Here is a 20,039-nt window from a genome sequence, read left to right as displayed (position 1 = left end):
AGCACTCGGGAGGCAGAGGCAGGCGGATCTCTGTGAGTTCCAGGCCAGCCTGGACTACCAAGTGAGTTCCAGGAAAGGTGCAAAGCTACACAGAGAAACCCTGTCTCGAAAAACCAAAAAAAAAAAAAAAAAATGTCACAGAGTAGTCTCAGTCTCCCCTTTTCCACCTCTGCCTTCTCTCTCCACAGCATTAGTTGAGAACTGTCCCTACCCGAGTCTCCTTCGGCAGGCTGGCCTGGACAGGCGTTAGGACCTGCCCTGGAAAGGGCCTCAGCTTGGTGTAGGCTCAGCTCTGCCTTTATCGAAGTCTTTTCATTTTTGAGACAGGGTCTCATGTAACTCAGGCCAGCCTCCAACTTACCATGTACCAGAGGCTGGCCTTGAACTCCTGATCCTTCTGTCCCTACCTCTGGCATGTTAGGACTGAATGAGCACACCCTGACGTCTTAATACGTTTTGAACAAGGGGTGGTCCTTTGGACTCATTTTACAATGTGCTCCAGACACACCTTCTGTGGCCGGCCCTGCTCCTCAGACCCTGACTCCATCGGGCTCCAGAGGAAGACTTGGTCTTGGAGGGGCACTGGACTCTGATGGGGGAGGTGCAGGCTGCCTCAGCAACCCCACAGCAGCCCCCTCCTGTGAGCACTGAAGAGCAGGCCTGTCTGCATCAGGGTTGCTGAGAATCAGGAAGATCCCAGCCCCACCCCTCCATTGATGTCTTTTTGATGTGATAAAACACACACCAGAAAGTTTATCGTTGAGGCCATTTCTAGTTTTTGTGTTTTGGTTTTTTGAGACAGGGTTTCTCTGTGCAGCCCTGGCTGCCCTAGAACTCGCTCTGTAGACCAGGCTGCCCTAGAACTCGCTCTGTAGACCAGGCTGGCTTTGCACGCAGAACATCCACCTGCTTCTGCCTCCTGAGTGCTAGGATTAAAGGTGTGCACCATTAAATATGGCCAAAGATTTTGTGTGTGTGTGTGTGTGTGTGTGTGTGTGTGTGTGTGTGTATTTAAAAAGCTTATTTATGTGTAGAAGTGTTTTGTTTCCATGTATATGCACGGTGCTGGTGAGGTCAGAAGGGGAATTAGACCCCTTGAACTGGAATTATGGATGATTTGTAAGTACCATGTGGGTGCTGGGAACTAAACCCAGGTCCTCTGCAAGAGCAGCCAGTGCTCATAATCATTGAGCCATCTCTCCAGTGCCCAGAGCTAGGTTTTGCTTTGTTTTTTAATTTTTAAGGCAGGATAGAATGACAGGAAAGGTCAGGTATGGTCAGGCCAGGCAGGCTCTCATCTCAAAACAAAAACAGAAGCCGGGTGGTGGTGGTGGTGATGGTGGTGGTGGTGGTGGTGGTAGTGCACACCTTTAATTCCAGCACTCAGGGATGCAGAGCCAGGCGGATCTCTGTGAGTTCGAGGCCAGCTTGGTCTACAGAGAGAGATCCAGGACAGGCACCAAAACTACGTGGAGAAACCCTGTCTCGAAAAACCAAAAATAAAATAAATAAAAATAAAAATAAAAAATAAAAAACAAACAAATGACAACTAATCCCTACTGAGGAACTATTGGGAATTAACTGATGGCTGCCGGGGTAGGGGAGTCATTTTTCTGGGGGTAGGGCTGGTAGATTGCCTTTGGACAGGAAGGCAGCACTTTTAATTGGATTCATAGTGGGAGGGGGGCACATGTTGGTGGGGAGTGGAAGGGAAATTTGGGCATGAATATGATCAAGATATATTGTGTGTATGTGTGTAGGAAATTGTCAAAGAATTAAATACAACTCTTCAAAACAAAAACAAACAGAAAAATCCGTGGTGACCCCACTCTCTGTAAAAGGGTCTGGACACACAGCTTCCACCATCAGGTCAGGTTGTCTCGAGGTCTGTTCTCCTAGCCCCTTCCATCTCCGGGGATCTTAGCCATGACCAAGCGGGGCTGTGGAGGTGACACCCCCCCACACACACACACACGCTGTCTCCCACTAGGCTTCACTTTCAGTTCCGTACGACGGCCCGACGTAAAGCTGCTGTTCTCTGAGCGCTGGTTTCGTTCTGGGCTTCAGGTATAATAAGGAAGTTGTCAACTGAAACGGCGCCTGTTTTTCCTCCTCCTCCCTCTCCTGGGTAGTTATACCAAGCTTCCTATCTCTGGCACAGCCCGGAGGAGGGGGAAGCAGCCCAGGCGGGCAGCACAGGTAGGGTTGGGCCAGCGCTGTCCTCTGGTTGGCTACCTGTGAGCTCAGCCCCGGGAGACAGTGATATATACAGCCCAGAAGTTCTGAGCCCCTGTGAATATTGTCACAACAGCAGCTTCTTCCCGGAGGCACAGGAACCGACCCGCACAGGACTTCTACTGAACAGGGGCCATGCCCCGCTCCAGGAATCCCAGCCCAGGGATGTCCCGGGACAGCAGCGACTTCCGTGGTCTCAGGTGGGTTGAATCCTTTCCTTGTGTGTGAACCCGGGCAATGGGTGGGTATTTCAGGGTCCCGAATGGAAGCTAGACGCACTAGTAATAGACCCCAAGTCCAGACTTGGCTCTGCTTCTGGCTTGATGAGCCTCCTAGGGTTTTTTTTCTTATTTTTATTTTTGTTTTTTTGTTTTTTTCTAAACGGGTTTCTCCGTGTAGTTTTGGTGCCCGTCCTGAATCTCGCTCTGTAGCCCAGGCTGGCCTCGAACTCACAGAGATCCGCCTGCCTCTGCCTCCCGAGTGCTGGGATTAAAGGCGTGCGCCACCATCGCCCCGGCCTTCTTCTTCAAAAAGACAGAACAGGGGCCAGCAGGATGGCTCAGCAGGTAGAGGTTGCCTGACATCCAAGCCTGACAACCTGAGTACAGTCCCTGGAACCGCACAGAGGAAGCATGACAGAATGACTCCTCTGCCCTCCACATGTGTGTCGTGGTACACACCCCCCCCACATACCCACACACCCCTAACCCACACATACACACACCACACACAACTCCCCACATCACACCCCTGCACACACACGCGCGCGCGCGCGCACACACACACACACACACACACACACACACGCACTATACACACAACCCCCCACATCACACCCCTGCACACACACGCACACACACACAAAACTTCCCATCACACCCCTGTACACACACACACACAAGCACATCCATATACATGGACGAAGAGAACCCAGGTCAGTCTAGCTGACCCACCACAGTGCTCGGTGGCTGCTGAGGGGTCTCCTGGGACCTGCAGCTGTGTTCAGGAAGGCACTGTGCTGGTGCCTCTGGGACTGCAGAGGTTGGGACTCTGGCAGGAGCCTCTGCCCACCTGCATCTGCCCCTGGCCTCCACAATGTTTAAGTGTCCAAGGACCAGCTGGGAGCATCAGAGAAGGGTGCTCAGGTGTGAGGGAGCCAGGCATCACCAACAGATTTGGGGTAACTGGGGTGACAGACTGGAACAGTGTGGGGTGTGGTGGCTCTCTTTCTGTTATGTAAAGGAAGGCCACCACAGACTTCTGTTGAGCCCAAGGTGATCTGCCTTCAGACCCGGCCTCTGAGCAGGAAGGGGTCCTCAGAGGTTTCAGGAACACCTACCTGCCAGGATGGATCTGGAGGATTCCCACACTGCAGGGGGTGTTCTCGGCACTTTGTAGGAACGCAAGAAAGACCCTACTTCTAAAAAAGATGGAGGCCCTGAATTGTCACCACTTAACAAGTGGGGCCAGGTGTGGCACAGGACAGGCCCACCATTTTGGGAAAGCAAGACCACCGTGTCTCCCATTCCAGGCATGCCAGTGGAGGCTCAGGGGTCTCCGAGGAGCACCTCCTACCCGGCAACGGAGCACCTCCTACCCGGCAGGTGGGAAGGCAAGAGCTGTGGAAGTGTCGGTACCGTTGCAGGGGAGTCCAGATGATGCATTTGCAGTTAGCTTCTCCTGGCCCTTGCTGGGAAGCTTCAGAGCCTGACAGACAGCTGTAGGAGGCATGGGCCCACGGGAGACAGCCTGAGCTCAGCAGAGCCATTGGCCATGGGGCTGCGAGGCCCACTCTGGGCCCATCATCTTGTGTGTGGGCTGCGCGTGCATTGTGTTGAGAAGAGGTTGCTTGGTGCAGGAGTGAGAAGATGGGATTTGGAATGGGATGTGGGCAGAAGAGTGCTCAGGCCTAGCTCTTTGTTCCAGCTCTGGGACTCTGACAGTGTGCCAGTGGCTTACGACCTCAGTTCCCCATGCCAGACAGTCTGATTCTCGGGGCCCTGTCAGAGTCGATGAGATCATAGAGGTGAAGGGACTCACAGTGTGTTTGTGTATAATTATTTATTTGTTCCATAAATACTCAGGGCCTGCCTGGCCAGCGGTGGGAACAGCAGGGAAGTCGCTGGCCAGGTATCCCTCGTGGGCCTTAGATGTGAGGCAGCAGCAAGCTTGGCTTTTAGCCTCTTACACTGGAAACAGAGGCAGTATTGGACATTCTGAGTTAGGGCAGGCTGGCCGTGTCCAGGATGTGTTCCTGAGGGCCTTCCATGGTATCTGTGAGGCGACGTGTGTGTGTGTGTCGAAGCCTACAGGGGCGGAGGAGGGAGTGCTTTGAGGCATGTGAGGCCAGGCCAATGTAACGATGAGGTCAGAGTGCAGTTTAGAAAATATGCCAAACACAGCCTCGTGCTGGGGAAAACCATGCCAGCTTGGTGTGACTTCTTTGGTCCTTTGTGGCTGTGAAATGAGTTGCCGGAACCACTTTCCTGTCTTAAGCTCTGTGATCCACGCATCACCCAGGCATTTCTGGCTAGGGTGGACTTTGTTCTGAAAGCTCTCGGCCGTGCAATAAATGTGTTTACATCAGTGGCTGGGTTGCTATGGGCTCCTGGTCTGGGCCAGGTCAGGATTCCCCTGCAATGACCAAACATGTGAGCAAAACAGTCAGCTGTCCGTGATGACTCCTAGATGGGCAAACGTTCACACTGAGAACCTAGAAAGATCAGTGGCCGTGTAACATGGGGAAGCGGATCGCTGTCTTCTCAGGAAAAACAGACTATCCAACAGAGAAGGTCTCTTTGGGGTAACAGGCTCACCCACTCTGGCCAGCCACACTCTCTCAGCCCCGGACCTGGATCTGGAACAGTGTTTCTAGAACATTCCAGAGAAGGAGCAGGCAGAGGGGCCGAGGGAGAGTCGAGCTGAGTTCAGTCAGTCGAGGCCATCTGGAAAGAGTTGCCAGGAGGTGATCATGGGATTGAAGGCCAGGACACCTTGGGCAGGAGGCTGGCAAATAAGAAGTCATGGGCTTGAGGTCAGGAGGTCGTGGGGACCCTGGGGTGGTCCTTCACTGGGAAACTTCACTGGGAAGCGTTGTGGCACCGCGTGGGTGTGGTGAAGTAGCATAGCAGCAGGAAGAGGCTGAGCTCATCTCCACACTGGGGGAAACTGTTTCCATAGCAACTGCCCCTTTTTAAAGATGGCGGCTGCTCCTTTCTTTCATCTGGGTGGGAGTGCTCCTACTTGCGGTGGGATGGACCCCTGAGGCAAGCCACCTCAGGGAAGAAGAGGGGCCTGAGCTGACCTATGATTGATGGCTTCCATGATTTGGTGGAACAGCTATCCTGGCTAAGAGAAGCCCCGACCTGTTTGTCAATATTTCTGGCTCAGCTTCCTTTGAGCTAATTTATATAGTCAGGTAGTTCATTGGTCTGAATCTGCCTTCTCTTAAGCCCGCATGCCCTCTGAGCCCCAGCTTTATCAGTTTAAACACCAGAACGTTCTGTTTTAGATGTACGTGGCATCTTACTCATGACTGTATCCCAGAGGCATCACTAGTGAGTGTGGGCAAAGTCAAACATTTTCCTCATTTTTTTTCTCCTCCTTATCCCACCCAGAGCTGTATTTTGGAAACACAAAAATAAGGCATCTTACTCTGGGGCTCTCAGGAACATGAGCCAGTTTCTACGTGAGGTGCAGTCAGTATTGTGGGTCTCTGCACGACCGTATGTTCCCGCTAAGGAACGTTAGCCAGCGCTGCTTTCTAGACTGCCCACCTCCTCCCCTGGCCCAAGGACATCCTCACTTCCTTCAGGATGGTCCATGTGTGACACCAGCAGTGGTGTGGGTCTTGATGGCCCGGATGATGGTGACCTGCTGTGGGGTCCAGGTCTCCCACCCCAGACAGAGGCTTGAGGGAGAGAAGGTGTCACCTGCTGTCACCTTCAAATCTCCCTGTGCTCACCACAGCAGTTTTCCACGGTTTACTGTCCTTTCGTGTTCTTTGCACAGATCCCACGCAGGGAATTGTAAATCTAGATGTTTTGTTTGAAGTGTATTACATTTTAATTAATTTAGTGTGGTGTGTATGTGTGTGGACTCATGCCGTGGCACTAGATGAAACTCAGAGGACAGCTTTTCAGAGTCAGAGCTCTTCTTCTACCACAGGAGTCCCAGGGATTGAACTTGGGTCGGCAGGCTTGGCAGCAAGCACCTTCACCCCAGAGCCATCTCACCAGCCCAATTTCAGATTCCTATTTTTGCCTCTGTGCCAGACCTATCAGAATATATTTAAGATAATTTAACTGGTTAGTAAAGGCAAGGGATGTGATGAATACATACTTTATCGTGTGTGTGTGTGTGTGTGTGTGTGTGTGTGTGTGTGTGTGTGTATGTGAGATCTGCCATACATGTGACTGTGGATATGTGTGTATCTGCCATGTGGGGGTGCCTGTGGAGGCAGAAGAGGACATCAGATCCCTAGGAGCTGGAGTTGTGAGCTGTCTGAGGTGGGTGCTGGGAACAGAGCTTGGGTCCTCTGGAAGAGCAGTACACTCTTTCAACTGCTGAGCCATCATGCCAGCTCACGGCATTATATATATTATGTCATACACACACACACACACACACACACACACACACACACATATATATTCCAGGCACCCACATCAGACAACTCACAACAGCCTATAACTCCAGCTCCAGGGGGTTCAACACCCTCTTCTGGACTCTGGACACATGTACTCACATCCACAGACAGACACATATACCCAAATTTTCTGGGCATGGTAACCTACTCTTAGTTCTAGCACTTGGGAGGATCCCTGAGTTCGAGGCCAGCCTGGTCTACATATTGAGTTCCAAGACAGCCAGGGCTACACAGAGGCCCTTGTCTTGCAAAAGTAAACAAAATAAATGATAGAAAGGGGGGAAGGGGCGTACAGGAGACCACGCAGGGGCGTGGCCCATGTTCAAGGCGTGTTCAAGGACCTGGGTTCCAGCCCCGGTGTTGAAAACATAAATACCACATGTAGGAAAGAGCACAGATCATAACACAGCTTGCCTGCCCTGAGAATGAAATGGGCCAGGTCGGGCATGACCGTACACCTCAGGAGACTGAGGCGTGACCGAGAGATCGAGGCCAGCCTGGGCTACGGTTATGAGAACTCGTCTCTAAAGCAACAATGGAGTAAAGGAAGAAAGGAGGGAGGGAGGGAACAGCACCCAGAACCCCCTCTTCCCTCACCCCCTCCACACCCACCCCTGCTTCTTGCTCCTCTCACAGCAGTAACAGCTTAGGTAGTCCCGGCTGTTCCGGAGCCTTCCATGTAAAGGAGACTTGGGTGCTCAGGGCCTCTGTGTTTGGGTTTTCTCTGCCGTCCTGGCCTTTGATTTCGCAAGGAGGAATGTGAGGGTCCTGCTTCTGCGGGGACAAAGGTCTCCTGACAAACCCGAAGTCACCTGGGGAGAGGGGTGATGAAGACAGGTCTGTGTCCCTCTGGCCACTCTGGTGGTGCCGCAGACCGGCTGGAGAATCTGATTCCATTTCCTTCTCTGGAAAATGGGGGTCGGGACCCCCTTCCCTGTGGGGTTGTGGAGGACTTTAAACAGGACAGCAGCTTTGGAAAGCATCACCAGGAGAGGGTGACATCATGGCGACGTGTGTGTGTGTGTGTGTGTGTGTGTGTGTGTGTGTGTATGAGTGCAGGAGGCATGGGTAACTCTTTGACTGAAGGAGCTCTTTGTTTTGGTTGTAGCCCAGTGGAGACCCCGAGGGGCCCAAGGAAGCCTCCCGCAGACAAGAGAGCCCAATCCTTGGACCGGCAAGTTCCCAAGAAGGACCCTGAGACCTCGAACTCTAAGTACCCCTCCGGGCCCACTTACAGGAAGGCGCTTCGTCGGACGGCCAGCGATGGGGCCAGAGCTTCTGGGAGCCCATGTCACTTTGCAGAGGCCCAGGGAGCTGTGGCCCCAGCCCTCCCTCTGGGAGAGGAGAGTGAATTTCTCCCCTGTGAGCAGGGACCCCCACAAGACACCAAGAAAGAGAAGCCCCCGAAGCAAGCCCAGCAGAGCTGGATGAGTGTGTTGCTGAACATCTTACTCCTGAGGGTTGGTCTGGAGGAGCCCAGGGAAAAAGCCAGCAGGAAGTCAAAGGGGAAAGGGGAGGCGAGCAACTTCCCAGAGGCAGCCGAGGAGCCGGGCCTCAGGAAGAAATCTCCAGAGAAGAAGACGGGTCGCAAGAAACATAGTCACCGGAAGCCTGCTGCTGAGGAGCCCACAGGGCCCCGGAACTCAGAGGCAGAAGGCCAAGGGGACGTACTGTCCAGCTTGGCTGCCTCACACACCGAGGAGGCGGACCTGGGGCTGATCCGCAGGGGTAGGCAGAGTAGGGTAACCCCATTGTCCCACCCCAAGGACCAGGGTGCCCTAAGTTTATCTCCTAAATGTCCTCAACTGAGATCAGATGCGGAGAGTGGGGGACATTTCTATGAGGTTGAACAGCTGAGCACTTGAGATCCCATGGGGTGCCACTGTTCCACATTCTGTGTGGCCTGGGGCTAGTGACTCCCCTCTGGGCCTTAATGCGCCCCCTCCCCGCCCCCATCTATAAAAATAGATAAAATAGTCGCTGTCGCATGGGTTCACACAGCTCACACAAACGAGTGCTTGGTGTGGGTGCACACTAGCTGGTATAAGGCGATGAGGTTTGGGGAGGGGTGGAAGGAGCTGATCTCCCACCCCTCGGGCCTATGGGTGCCGGCCAGGTGCTCTGTCCAGCCCTGGCTCTGATGCTGTCTGCAGTGTCTGCCCCTGGAGCCTTCATTCCTCCGTGATGAAAGGAGAGAGCAGGCCTCCAGGCGCCCCATAGCTGGGGATGTGGAGCAAAGTCTCCTTCGCTCCCCGGAGGCCTCGGCTGTATGCTGGAGGCTTTGGTGCCACCACACTGTGACTCTCATGAGAGGGAGAGCTGGTGGGAGGGGGGCCTGTCCCTGAGATACCCCCCTTTTCACTGGGAAATCCTGGCCAGTTTCTGATTTGGGGAAGGCTTGGGGGTGGCCGCTGCCTGGCCCATCGCTCTGTGGGATCCACTCTGTGGGTTAACAAGGTCAGTGGAGTGTCACTAACCCTGGCGTCGACGCATCTGACTTCCAGGGAGACCAGATTCTGAAGTCCCCCAGGCCTTGCCCACTGAGGGAGGCCGTGCTGAATCCTCAGAGAATTCTGCCCAAGCTGCAGGTCCCCCGTCAGAAGAGGAGCCCCAAAAGCCTGACCGTGAGTCCAGATGGCTAAGGTCCTTCTCTCCTTGGGGGTGGGAGGCTGCCACAAACTAGAGGGGCCACTCGGGGTGACTACTGAGCCCTAGCAGGGTGAGTCTCAGAACACGCCCAGCTTTCTTGCCTATTCCGTTGCTTCTGGCACTGATTTTAGAGTCTAACCGGAGGGAAGCAGAGGTACTAGAAAGGCTGCTTAGCAATGCTCCTGCCTCCGTGCCAGTGGGCACGTGACTTTGCTTTCGATCTCTTCCAATGTATTTAAAAAGATAGAGAAGAGGGGCTGGGCTGGGGTGTGGTTCAGTTGGTAGAATGCTTGCCTGGCATACACCAAGTCGGTAGTTGATCCCCAGCATCCCATAAATGGGGTGTGGCGGTGTACACCTGTAATCCTAGCCCTGGGGAGGAGGGAACTTCTCCCTTCAAGACCCTCTAATGAGCTGTTATGGATCTCCGAGGGAACCAGACTGGCCATGTTCACATTTGGGAGTCCAGTTCCGAACACTGTCTGTGTACTTAGGAGTGGTGGTACCCGTGCTCTCTTGCAGAGGATGAGCTCATCTGGAAGATAGTGGAATTGCTCAAGGAAGCAGGGGACCGTTTGGAGGAAGAGGTGAGGCGCCAGCACCAGAGAACACCTGCTGGGCTGCTGCAGCTCCGGGTTCGTGCCCCACCTGCCCTTCCCAGTTAGCCTTACTCCCTAATTCCTGAGGCCGCCACCCACTCTGGGCTGTCCCTGTCCGGGGCTACCTTTACCCTGTCCTCACGGCCGGGGGGGGGGGGGGGGGGGGGGGGGCCTGACTCACATTCTCTCACCTCCCCCACAGCAGGCGCAAGTCCCTCAGCCGGAAGTGGTTCCACGAAAGCCAACGCCGCCGCCCCCCAGGAAGAAATCCCAGGAAAAGAAGTCCAGTCTGAAGAGAGCCTTGTCCCTCAAGAGGCTTGCCCCCGAGGAACCCAAGAAAGTGGGCGCAGCCACTGCCTTTGGCCCAGAAACCCGGCCCAAGAGGCCCAGCTTCCTACCCCTGTGTATCAGCAGCCAGCGACCTTCCACCGCCAGCATCCACGGTGAGCGGGCTCTGGCAGTTACCATAGCAACTGCAGCTTCCCTCCGGCTCTGGGATCTTCCCAGGGCTGGGATTGGCCAGCCTTGTTCTGATGCCCACACTAGACCTCCTGCAGTGTGGAGAGAGGCGGGGGTGGGGGGGGGGATGGGGGGGTGGAGATGGAGAAGGGACAGGAGCTGGTCACCTCCACATGGCCTCACCTGGGTGCAGGCAGCCCACCTGGGCCCTTGACGGGACTGTATGCAGAGTCCTCAGTCACCCCCATCCTCTGCAGCTGGGCTGAGGAGGAGGTTTTCGTGACAGAGCTGGAGACAGGGGCCCTGGTTCTCAGCTACAATTTTTTTTTCTCTTACTATGTGTGTGTGTGTGTGTTTGCCTACATGTATGTCTGGTTACCATGCACATGTCTGGTATCTGTGGAGGCCAGAGGTGGGCATGCGATCCCCTGGAGCTGGAGTTCCAGATGCTTATGAGCCACCGAGGAGGTGCTGGGAGTCAAAGCCACATCCTCTTTAAGAGCAGCGGGTGCTTAACCACTTAGAACTTGGAACTCTTAACCACTTAGAACTTGGAACTCTTAACCACTTAGAACTTGGAACTCTTAACCACTTAGAACTTGGAACTCTTAACCACTTAGAACCCCCCCCCCACACACACACACTCATTTTGTCGTTGTTTTGATTTTTTGGTGGTGGTTTTTTGCTGTTACTGCTTGTTTGTTTGTTTGTTTGTTTGTTTGTTTCTATCTGTTTGGAGACAGAGTCTCACGCAATCCAGGCTGGTCTCAAACTCCCTGGTATACCAAAATGTCCTTGAACTTCTGGTGCTCCTGCCCACTTCCTAAACGCTAGGGTTAAACAGGCTCGTGCGCCACCTCTGGGTTTCTGCGGTAGTAGGAGTTGAACCCAGAGCCTTGTGCCTGCCAGGCAGACAGTCTACCAGCTGAGTGCCCCAGGCCCTCCCCATTTCTCTCTCTATCATCTCGTCTCGCTGTCTCAGACTGCTCCCTGTGTCCTACTGTCTGTCCGTATCTTGGTTTGTCTCAGGGGAGAGGAAGCTGAGATCAAGGGTGAAGGGATGAGGTCATAGTCACGTGGCCCATCAAAGCTGGAGCCAGAGTTGTAGGGAGCAGGGCTGGTCACATCGGTTCTTCCTGGACCTCAGGGTGGGTGGGAGCCGGCCTCGAGGGACACTGTAGCCAGAAGAGTTTCTGGCTTAGAGAGCACGGGTTTGGGGTCTTAAGAGGATGGATTTTTCCTGCAAGACGGTTTAGGCCATGGACGTTTATTCATGCCATGGAGCCAGGCATCTTCTGTCCCCCAGTGGACCAACCAAAATGGTGGCTAGGTAGGGAACCCATGGAAAGAGGGAGGAAAGGGCAGAGAAGCAGAGAAAAAGGTTTCTCTGGAGGCTGCAGAAGCTTGATCTGGGACACCAAACAGAGCCCCAGACTCGGCACAGCCCAGAAGCTCACTGAGCCCAACGGAGCCTGAGGTCAGGGTACACTGGTACCTGCCTAGGCTCAGAGCCAGCTGCTGGGTGTGGCCGACACAGCACACTTACTGTGCCTTTCTGCTCCCCAGACTCAGAGGAGCCTGGATTCCAGGAGGTCCTGTCTGTAGACGGTGCGTGCTCACATCCCTCTGAACTTCACACCCCAGCTGACGGTCGTGGACCCACGGAGAAGCCGCGGAGGGACAGAGCCTGGGAATCCAGTTAGTACTTTGCCCCTCAGAGACCCCCTCAAAGAACCTGTCTTGACTCTGCCATTTGAAGAAGAGAAACTGAGGCAGAGAGAGGAATACTGAGGCCTGTTTCAGCCTCCCTTTGGGAAGCCGCTGGCCGTGAAGACAGAGCACACTTTATCTGCTAGCCTCAGTTTCCTCTTTTCGCAAGGGTGGTCCTTGCAAGTTGCTGAAGGTCCTAACTGAATCCTGGCCTGTGAAGTAGAGGGGGCGGACAGGGCGTGGCAGCTCCTGTGTGCTGTTATTACTGTTAGGTTGACTGGCTTGAGAACTGGGTGATGATGGGAAGGGGCAGAGAAGGGAGCCATTGTTACCACGTTAGTGTTGGCGTAACCAGGCCTGGATGTGAAATACTGTCAGGTCTGCACATCTGGAGACATCTGGGGACAGGGGGAGCTGGAGATAGCAGTCAGTATTAGTGCCTCATAAGCATGGGGGCCCCAGTTTGCACTCCAGAACATGAAAAGGGAAGAGAAAGGACAGAAGGGAGAGTGTACAGACCTGTCCCTCTGAAGCCAGCACCGGCCACAGAGGCTTTTGTAAGAAACCCTGTTCTTTCCTCAGGAGAATTCAGGCGGAAGATCCTGGCCCTACTCCAAAATGCAGAGGAACAGAAGGGAGAGGAGGTGAGGACTCCTTCCCCCACCCCGCTGCTCTTTGGGGGAACCCCGCCCCGTTGCTTCATCCTAAGCTCCATCACCCTCCTGCTGAGTTACACAGTCTAGGCCACAGTTTACCTTCGACCTTCTCGAGGTCAGGGGCTGTGCCTCAGTTTCTCTCTTCTTCCCCACAGCAAGCTCAAGTCCAGGAGGCAGAGGAGGCTGGAGAAAACCCTGCCCCAGCCTGCAAGGTGAAGTCACATGGGAAGAAGTCCAACCTCCGACGGGCCTTTTCCCTCAGGAAACATGGCTCCAAGGATCCCAGGAGGACAGAGGCCTCGGGGTCTCCGGGTGCTGCCAGCCCGGAGGCCCGGCCACCCAAACGGCACAGCTTCCTGCCTATGTGTGTCAGTGGTCACAGAGCTTCCATCTCCAGCGGCCCAGGTGAGCAGGCCTGGTGTTACTGTGGTAACTTCAAGTCTTGCCGTGGGCTTTCTGCTGTGGGATGAGTGGGGAGGCGAAAGGGCCAGTTTTCAGCAAGGGCACCCGCCAGAAAACTCAGAGTTCGCTCTTAAAAAACGAAGGCATTGCTAGATCTGTGATTGACTGTTAGATGTCACCTGGGAACGCTAACAGAAACAGACCAGGGCACTGAAGGGGACCGCACTAAAGCATGAGGACCATTGGTGTGCAGTGATAACCTGGTACTTGCCCAGTGCCTGCTGTATATACCACTAACACAGTACTATCTCATTTAACATGGGAGGTCTATCTTATGATTCTCATCTGATAAAGGGGAATGTGAAGATCAGACTGACCGGGCTGAGCCTTGCACATTTAAAGGGAAGATGATTTTGCTGGGTGAGAGCCATGGGCATGTCCATGTGCTTTTTCAACTGCAGACTGTGAGGAAGCAGAGGGCAGAGAGGGAACACTGAAATCCCCTCAGAAGCAGGGCAGGGCTGGGACCTCCCCGAGGAATGAGGCAGATGCCTAACTCATTCATTTTTCTGCAATCCTGTGCAGAAGACCTGGAGTTCCAGAAGCTGGAGGCTGCAGGAGGAGAACCAGCTGGGTCCCCAGAAGTGCCTGTCCAGGCCAGAAGCCACACACCAGATGAGCAGCCTCTACCAGAGGGAGCCTGGGAATCCAGTTAGTATATCCTGCACCCACAGGGATAACTTCCGACAGCTCCTCTCCCAGGATGCCCCAGGCTGAGTAGGGGATGCTCCTAAGAGTGGAGAAGGCAGCTGAACTGCCCCCGAGATCCTCCAGTGGGTCCAGGGACCATCGGTGTGCTCTTTAAATTGGGGCTGCTGTGCCGGTCCAGACGAGGCTTTTGGGGTGTTAGTGCATTTCACGGGTGTAGATGGTTCCACCTCGGTCCGACTCAAGCTGCCAACAGTTGGTAATGACCTCTCTGTGAGTTTCCTGCATACTTGAGCCCAGACCGGCACCCCAAAGGCTGCTAATGCAGCTGAGTCACCCTCCTGTTGTGGGGCACCAGTGGCTGGCCACTCCGAGGGCAAGTCTCCATTCCTGACATTAGGAGCCCTCCATTTCCCCGGGGGGCCGGTGGAGCCGAGTGAGGTCACAGTGTTTATTTGAACAGCTATGCTGCTGTGGCAGTCTGTCTGTCATGGGTGCCATGGCAGTCTGTGTGTCATGGGTGCCAGGCGCCACTGGCGACAGCTTCTCATCCTTCCTTTCTTCCCTCAGAGGACTCCGTCATCCATAAGTTGGTGGAAGGTCTCCAGGAGGTGGACAGCGAGCTAGGGAGGCAGGTGAGTAGCCCTCAAACTCTCCAGGCAGACACAGGGGCTCATGCACCCTCCTCTGAGACCTGGGTTCCAGCCCTCCTTCTGAGTGACTGTGGTCATGTCCCTTAACCTCTCCAAGCCTCAGTTCCCTTTATTGTAAAACAGGGCTAATTCCTGCTTGACCAGACAGTGCCCATGCAGAGCACACCTGACCCATGGCAGGTGAGGAGAATGTTAGTTTAAATAATAGGATGCAGGCAGGCTAGGGTGATGGCCGGCAGGGAAGAGATCCTGAGTTCAAATCCCGAGCACATGTATCAAGAAGCCAGGCATGGCCTCATGCATAAGCCCAGAACTGTATGAGGGGGAGACAGGAGGGTTGCTGGGGTTCAGTGGCTGCCAGCCTACCTCCAGGGTCAGTGAGGAACCCTGTCTCAAGGGAATGAGGCAGAGCCCTAGAGTGGGACATCCAATATCCTCTGGCCTCTATATGTACATGTGTGTATACATTACACACACATACACCACACCACACACACACCATACCACACACACACACCACACCACACACACACACCCACACACACACACACCACACATACACACACACATGCAAACAAACACACACACACCACACACACATACATACATACACACACACACACACACACCCACACACACACACACACACACACACACACACACACACACACACACACACACACCAGAATGTTCAATGGCTCCCCAAACCAAGTCCTCAGACCCCAGAGACCTCGTGCCCTCCAACCCTTCAGATCCTGCTGCAAGGACCCTTTCTGCTGTGGCCGCCATGCCGGTGAGCAGTTTAGCTGGATCCGGTTCTCTCAAGCTTGTAGCTTATCTGTCTCCACACAGGCTCCTGACCTCCACCATCAGTCTCCCCTAGAGAGACAGGCAGGTCCCATGTGAGGGTGTGAAAGTGCCTCAGCTTTCCACCTTCCAAGCCCAGCCCCAGGACATCTGCATCTCACTACCCAGCCACCCAGAGCACCCCCCCCACCACCACCACGTACAGTAGGGAAAATCAACACTGTGTACTTCCCGAGAGCATCCTCCACCATGGCTGCCTGGAGGGAGTGTGAAGACCCCAGCCCTCCTCCACACACCACACTGCCTGGGCCACCTTGTCCCAGGTCCTTATTCCACATCCGTGTGCCCGGAGGGGGGGGGGGGCACTTAACGGACGGGTGCTCACACAGATACTAGGGAGCAGGCTGGGGTGGGAGGCTCTCTGCCAGCAGCACTGACGACCTCCACTTTTGTTCCAGATCCGGCAGTACCCCAGCTTCAGGAATTTTTTTAATGAGTTCTCGGATGCCTCCCTCAGGAAGCTGGTGGCCACCTTAGACAGACAGAGGGCCCGCCTCTTGGAGGAGGACAGGAGCCTGGTCAGCAGACCCCCGCCGTGCGCCTTTGGCTCACTCAACAAGTTTGCCGCCAACCACAGCTGTGCCATCTGCACCCTCATGCAGTCCAGAGGCCAGTACAGGGGGCACAGCTATGCCCACTTCCTGTCCAGGAAGGCCCAGCAGGTGAGCGCCGGAGGGGAGGGCCGCAGCAGTGGGTCACAAGGGACAACAAACGGGATCTTCTGACTCTTCTGATGTGCTCAATCAGACTTTACAACTTTCTTTTAAAATGACATCTATTTATTGTGTGTGGGCACACACACCACGTGTGCGAGTGCCACGGCACGCACGTGGAGGTCAGAGGACAGCTTGTGGGAGCTGCCTCTCTCCCACCCTGTGGGTTCAGGCTTAGTGGCAAGTGCCGGTGCCTGCTGAGTCCTCTCTCAGGCCCATCAGTCAGAAGTTTTAGGCTTCAGTTCCAATGCCACCTCCCTGCTGCGGACTTCGGGGACAATTCTAAACCACAATGACAGGATTAAGCGGTAGTCAGATGTCAAAGGACTGGCGGCCGAGGCAGGGGAGCCAGTGGTCTCTGGCGGCCGCCAAGAAGATGGCAGATGCAATTTGGACGATCAAACTTTGGAGACTATAGCTGAGGTGGGAAGGCTGGGGACAACTGTTCACAGTGCGGGAACAGCTGCAAAGGCTAGTGGACCCAGCGTGGGTGTGGACGGGGGGGGGGGGGGGGGGGTAGGAAGCGTGCTGCGTGCAGAGTGGGATCCGCTGACGCGGCTGTGGCCTTTCCCCCTCCCAGAACATCACGAGTCCGGCTGGTCAGAGTCCAGACTGAAGGCCGCCGCCGCCGCCGCCACATCTCACACCCAAGTTCTGCCGGACTAGCCAGCAGCCAGCAGCTTTGGCACGGAGACCCCGAAGACACGCAGGACGGCCTGGTCTGTGCTTCCCAAACACGCCTGGAGACGAGCGTGGACAATGATGCCCTGCGCATTCGGCGCTGTCTGGGGATGCTTTTCTTCCTGGAAGCTGGACCAGAGGCCAACTGGGGGTGGGGACTGGGTTGGGGTTAGGAGAGCGGGCTCCGTCCACTGAACCTGAGGCGAGGTCTCACCTCTGCATCTCTCCATCCCACTGTCATGACGGCTGACTGACACCTGCCAGATCCAGCTTCCAATGAGTATTATCTAGGGTGTGTGTGTGTGTGTCTGTGTCTGTGTGTCTGTGTCTTTGGGGGTGGGGGCTGTGTGGGTATAGGTCAGAGGTCAACTTCGGTTGAACCTCCTCCAGTTCTAACTACCTTGTTTTTTGAGAGAGGGTCTGTCACTGGCCTGGGACTCACCAAGTGGGTTTATGTAATGTTGAGAGTCCAGGGATCCGCCTGTTTCTGCCGCTCCATTGCTGACATCACAAACCACCACACCCCACCATAAATGAGTCTTTGTTTTGAAAAATAGTTTTTTTCAATTCGGTCTCCAACTCAAAAAAACACACATGCATTCAACAGCTGAGTCTCTGCCACACGTCACTTACTCAGTTGGCCAAATAGTGTTTAATGCTAGTGGATTCATGAGACCCCTGGGAACTCTGTAGACCCTAACAGGAGCCTGGGGTGATCTATGGATTGGGGGAACCCCTGATCTCCCAGAATCCTATTAGCCTTGTGAAGATTCTGAAAGTTATCTAGTGTTATGTCTATAATTATTTTATTGTATTGAGACATGGTCTCAATATGTAGCTCAGGCTAGCTTCTCGAGTACAGTGAGTACAGATGTGTGCTATACCTGGGCTACTTTATCAGGGTCTCATCCGAAGTCGGAGGGCTTCCAGCTGGGCTGCCCCAGATGGCGGCACAGGTGTGCACTGCTCCAGAGCCTCATGCCTAGGACATGCAGTCTTTGTCCTGCCCTTCTGCACACTGTGGACGTGATGGCACGCTCCCCACTGATGGCTGTGAAGTGTCTCCAGATGGCTCCCTCTTGTGGGTGTGTCTATTTGCACAACTGTGAGGTGTGGGTGCAAAAGGCCCTGCCTTCCACCCAGCTGGCCAGTGACTCAGATGGGCAGTTTCTCACATGTCCGTACTCACACTTAGGCGATAAGGCCACTGACTCCCTGGGCCGGTGGCAGGAAGGCGGGGACCGTGGGGGAGGGTATTAGAGCCTAGATGGCAGACCGAGTCTTGTTATCCTTGGAGACTATCGGTGGTCACGTCAGGCTCATGGCAGGCACTATGGGTGAAAGACAGAATGAGGGTAGGCAGGCCTGGGCTCTCAGGTGGGACCAGCTTCAGCCTGAGGCATCCTTTCAGGAAGTTCAACTAAAATCGTCCTTTTTTTTTTTTTTTTTTTAATTGCTTCAAGGTGTTTTTATTGGCACTTGGTGACCTCCTTATAGGTTTATTTTAGGCAGTATTCAGGGATGTGTCACTGACGTGCAAGAACTAAGTTTTGAGATGAGGGTCAGGAACCTTCTGTACATAATTTATTTTTCTTTATTATTTTTATCAGTAAGACAATCAGTGTCATACATAGTCCAGGCTGGCCTTGAACTTGAGGCAGTCCTGCTCTGCCTAACAATAGCTGGGATTACAGGAATATGCCACTACATCCAACTGTACCATTTCTTTTATTTAAAGATTTTGTTTTCATTTTAAATTATGTGTGTGTGGGTTCGTGTACATGAGTGCAGTGCCCACAGGGGCCAGAAGAGGGCACTGTATCTCATGGAGCTGGAGTTGCGGTGGTTGTGAGCAGCTCACATTGAAACACTGAGTCATTTCCAAACTTTGGACATAGTTTCTTATCAGTGAGGACCTTCCGGGTGGTAGAGTTTTAGGTATGAGTTCCAGATGCTGGCATCCAAGTCTCGTTTTTGTACGTGTTGTTTGAACCAATAAAGATGCTGACTTTCTCCGAGTGTGATCTGGCTCTTTCTAGAGAAGCTAGATGACCACCCCCTTGCCCTATCCAATGGAAACAAAATGGCTGTCCCCATCCAGTAGATGTAGGATGACCACCACTCTGCCCCATCCAGGACAATCAGAGACTGCTTGATGGGGGGGCTCAGCCTCCCTGTCCCCTGCCCTGGGTTCTCTCTGGATATTTCTCATGTGATCCATCCTTGGGATGACACTGTGATGTCACAGTAACAGATGAGTCATAGGTTGGGCAGTCAGGAGCCCCAGGCTTCCCGTCTGCAATGTCGGGAACGAGGCATTGCCCTCGTGACTTCCACAACCCTGTGAATGTCAAGGTGAGAGGCACAGAGACTGGGTCAGCCATCTTTCTTTTTCAATAGTCCATGAAGCTGAATGTGACTGTGCGTAGACGTCGACGGGGCAAGAGGCCCTTCTATGCTACATGTCTGAATGAAAAAATGAGGACATGGCTGACGAGAGAGAAGGTTGATTATAGACATGAGGGAGAGAACAGCTTGAGGCATGTGAAAGAGCCCAGACTGAACATGCCCCGCAGACTGAACCGGGGCATGAGCAGGGCTTGGCGGGGGGTGGGGGGGGTGGGGGGGTGTTGAGAGAGGAAGAGATGGGGAGCGGGGGACATCGGACCAAAAGAGGAGCCATGGACTAAGAGACCAAGAGAGCGTATGGACCAAGAGGAGACAGCCAAAGTGGCTGGGTTATATAGGAATCAGAGAAGCTGGGTGCTGTGGGATGTTCTGTATGTCAAATGTGTAGCCCAGGCTGGCCTCGAACTTGTGATCCTCCTGCCTCCGCCTCCTTCAGGAAGTCCTACCGGCATGCGCCACCACTCAATCAGCATGACCATCCAATTTAAACTAACTTATAAACTAACCTCCAGTAACAGCTGGGGGTTAGGGGGGTAATGCTCAGGGACTGGAGAGGGTAGGGGGCAGGGTATGCCGGCCAGGAAGACTCTGTAACAGGTGCTTGTGAGTAGGGACTAAGGGAGACTGGCCAGAGTCCACTTGGATATGTT

General features: G+C 54.1%; 1 protein-coding gene across 4 annotated transcripts; it reads left to right on the top strand.

The window, feature by feature from the left end:
* Positions 1–2,042: 2,042 nt before the first annotated feature.
* On the top strand, positions 2,043–18,993 carry Bnip5 (BCL2 interacting protein 5). Of its 4 annotated transcripts, XM_052744436.1 has the most exons (12): positions 2,043–2,435; positions 7,992–8,611; positions 9,388–9,507; positions 10,055–10,119; positions 10,334–10,574; positions 12,157–12,288; positions 12,883–12,944; positions 13,112–13,361; positions 13,944–14,069; positions 14,637–14,701; positions 15,985–16,248; positions 16,880–18,993. In XM_052744436.1, exons 1-12 carry the CDS (start codon positions 2,371–2,373, stop codon positions 16,913–16,915), a joined length of 2,046 nt encoding a protein of 681 aa, XP_052600396.1. In that variant the 5' UTR covers positions 2,043–2,370; the 3' UTR covers positions 16,916–18,993. The 4 variants fall into 4 exon arrangements, with proteins under 4 accessions (XP_052600396.1, XP_052600394.1, XP_052600393.1 ...); XM_052744434.1 differs by lacking the exon at positions 2,043–2,435 and having other exon boundaries at positions 4,015–8,611; positions 10,055–10,167; positions 16,044–16,248; XM_052744433.1 differs by lacking the exon at positions 2,043–2,435 and having other exon boundaries at positions 4,018–8,611; positions 10,055–10,167.
* The last annotated feature ends 1,046 nt before the right edge of the window (positions 18,994–20,039 follow it).

Source organism: Peromyscus californicus, unplaced genomic scaffold (genome assembly GCF_007827085.1).
Source record: "Peromyscus californicus insignis strain IS unplaced genomic scaffold, ASM782708v3 Scaffold_19__1_contigs__length_69161282, whole genome shotgun sequence".
In the NCBI taxonomy this organism is placed as follows: Eukaryota; Metazoa; Chordata; class Mammalia; order Rodentia; family Cricetidae; genus Peromyscus; species Peromyscus californicus.
This window is presented reverse-complemented; position numbering and strand designations above follow the sequence as displayed.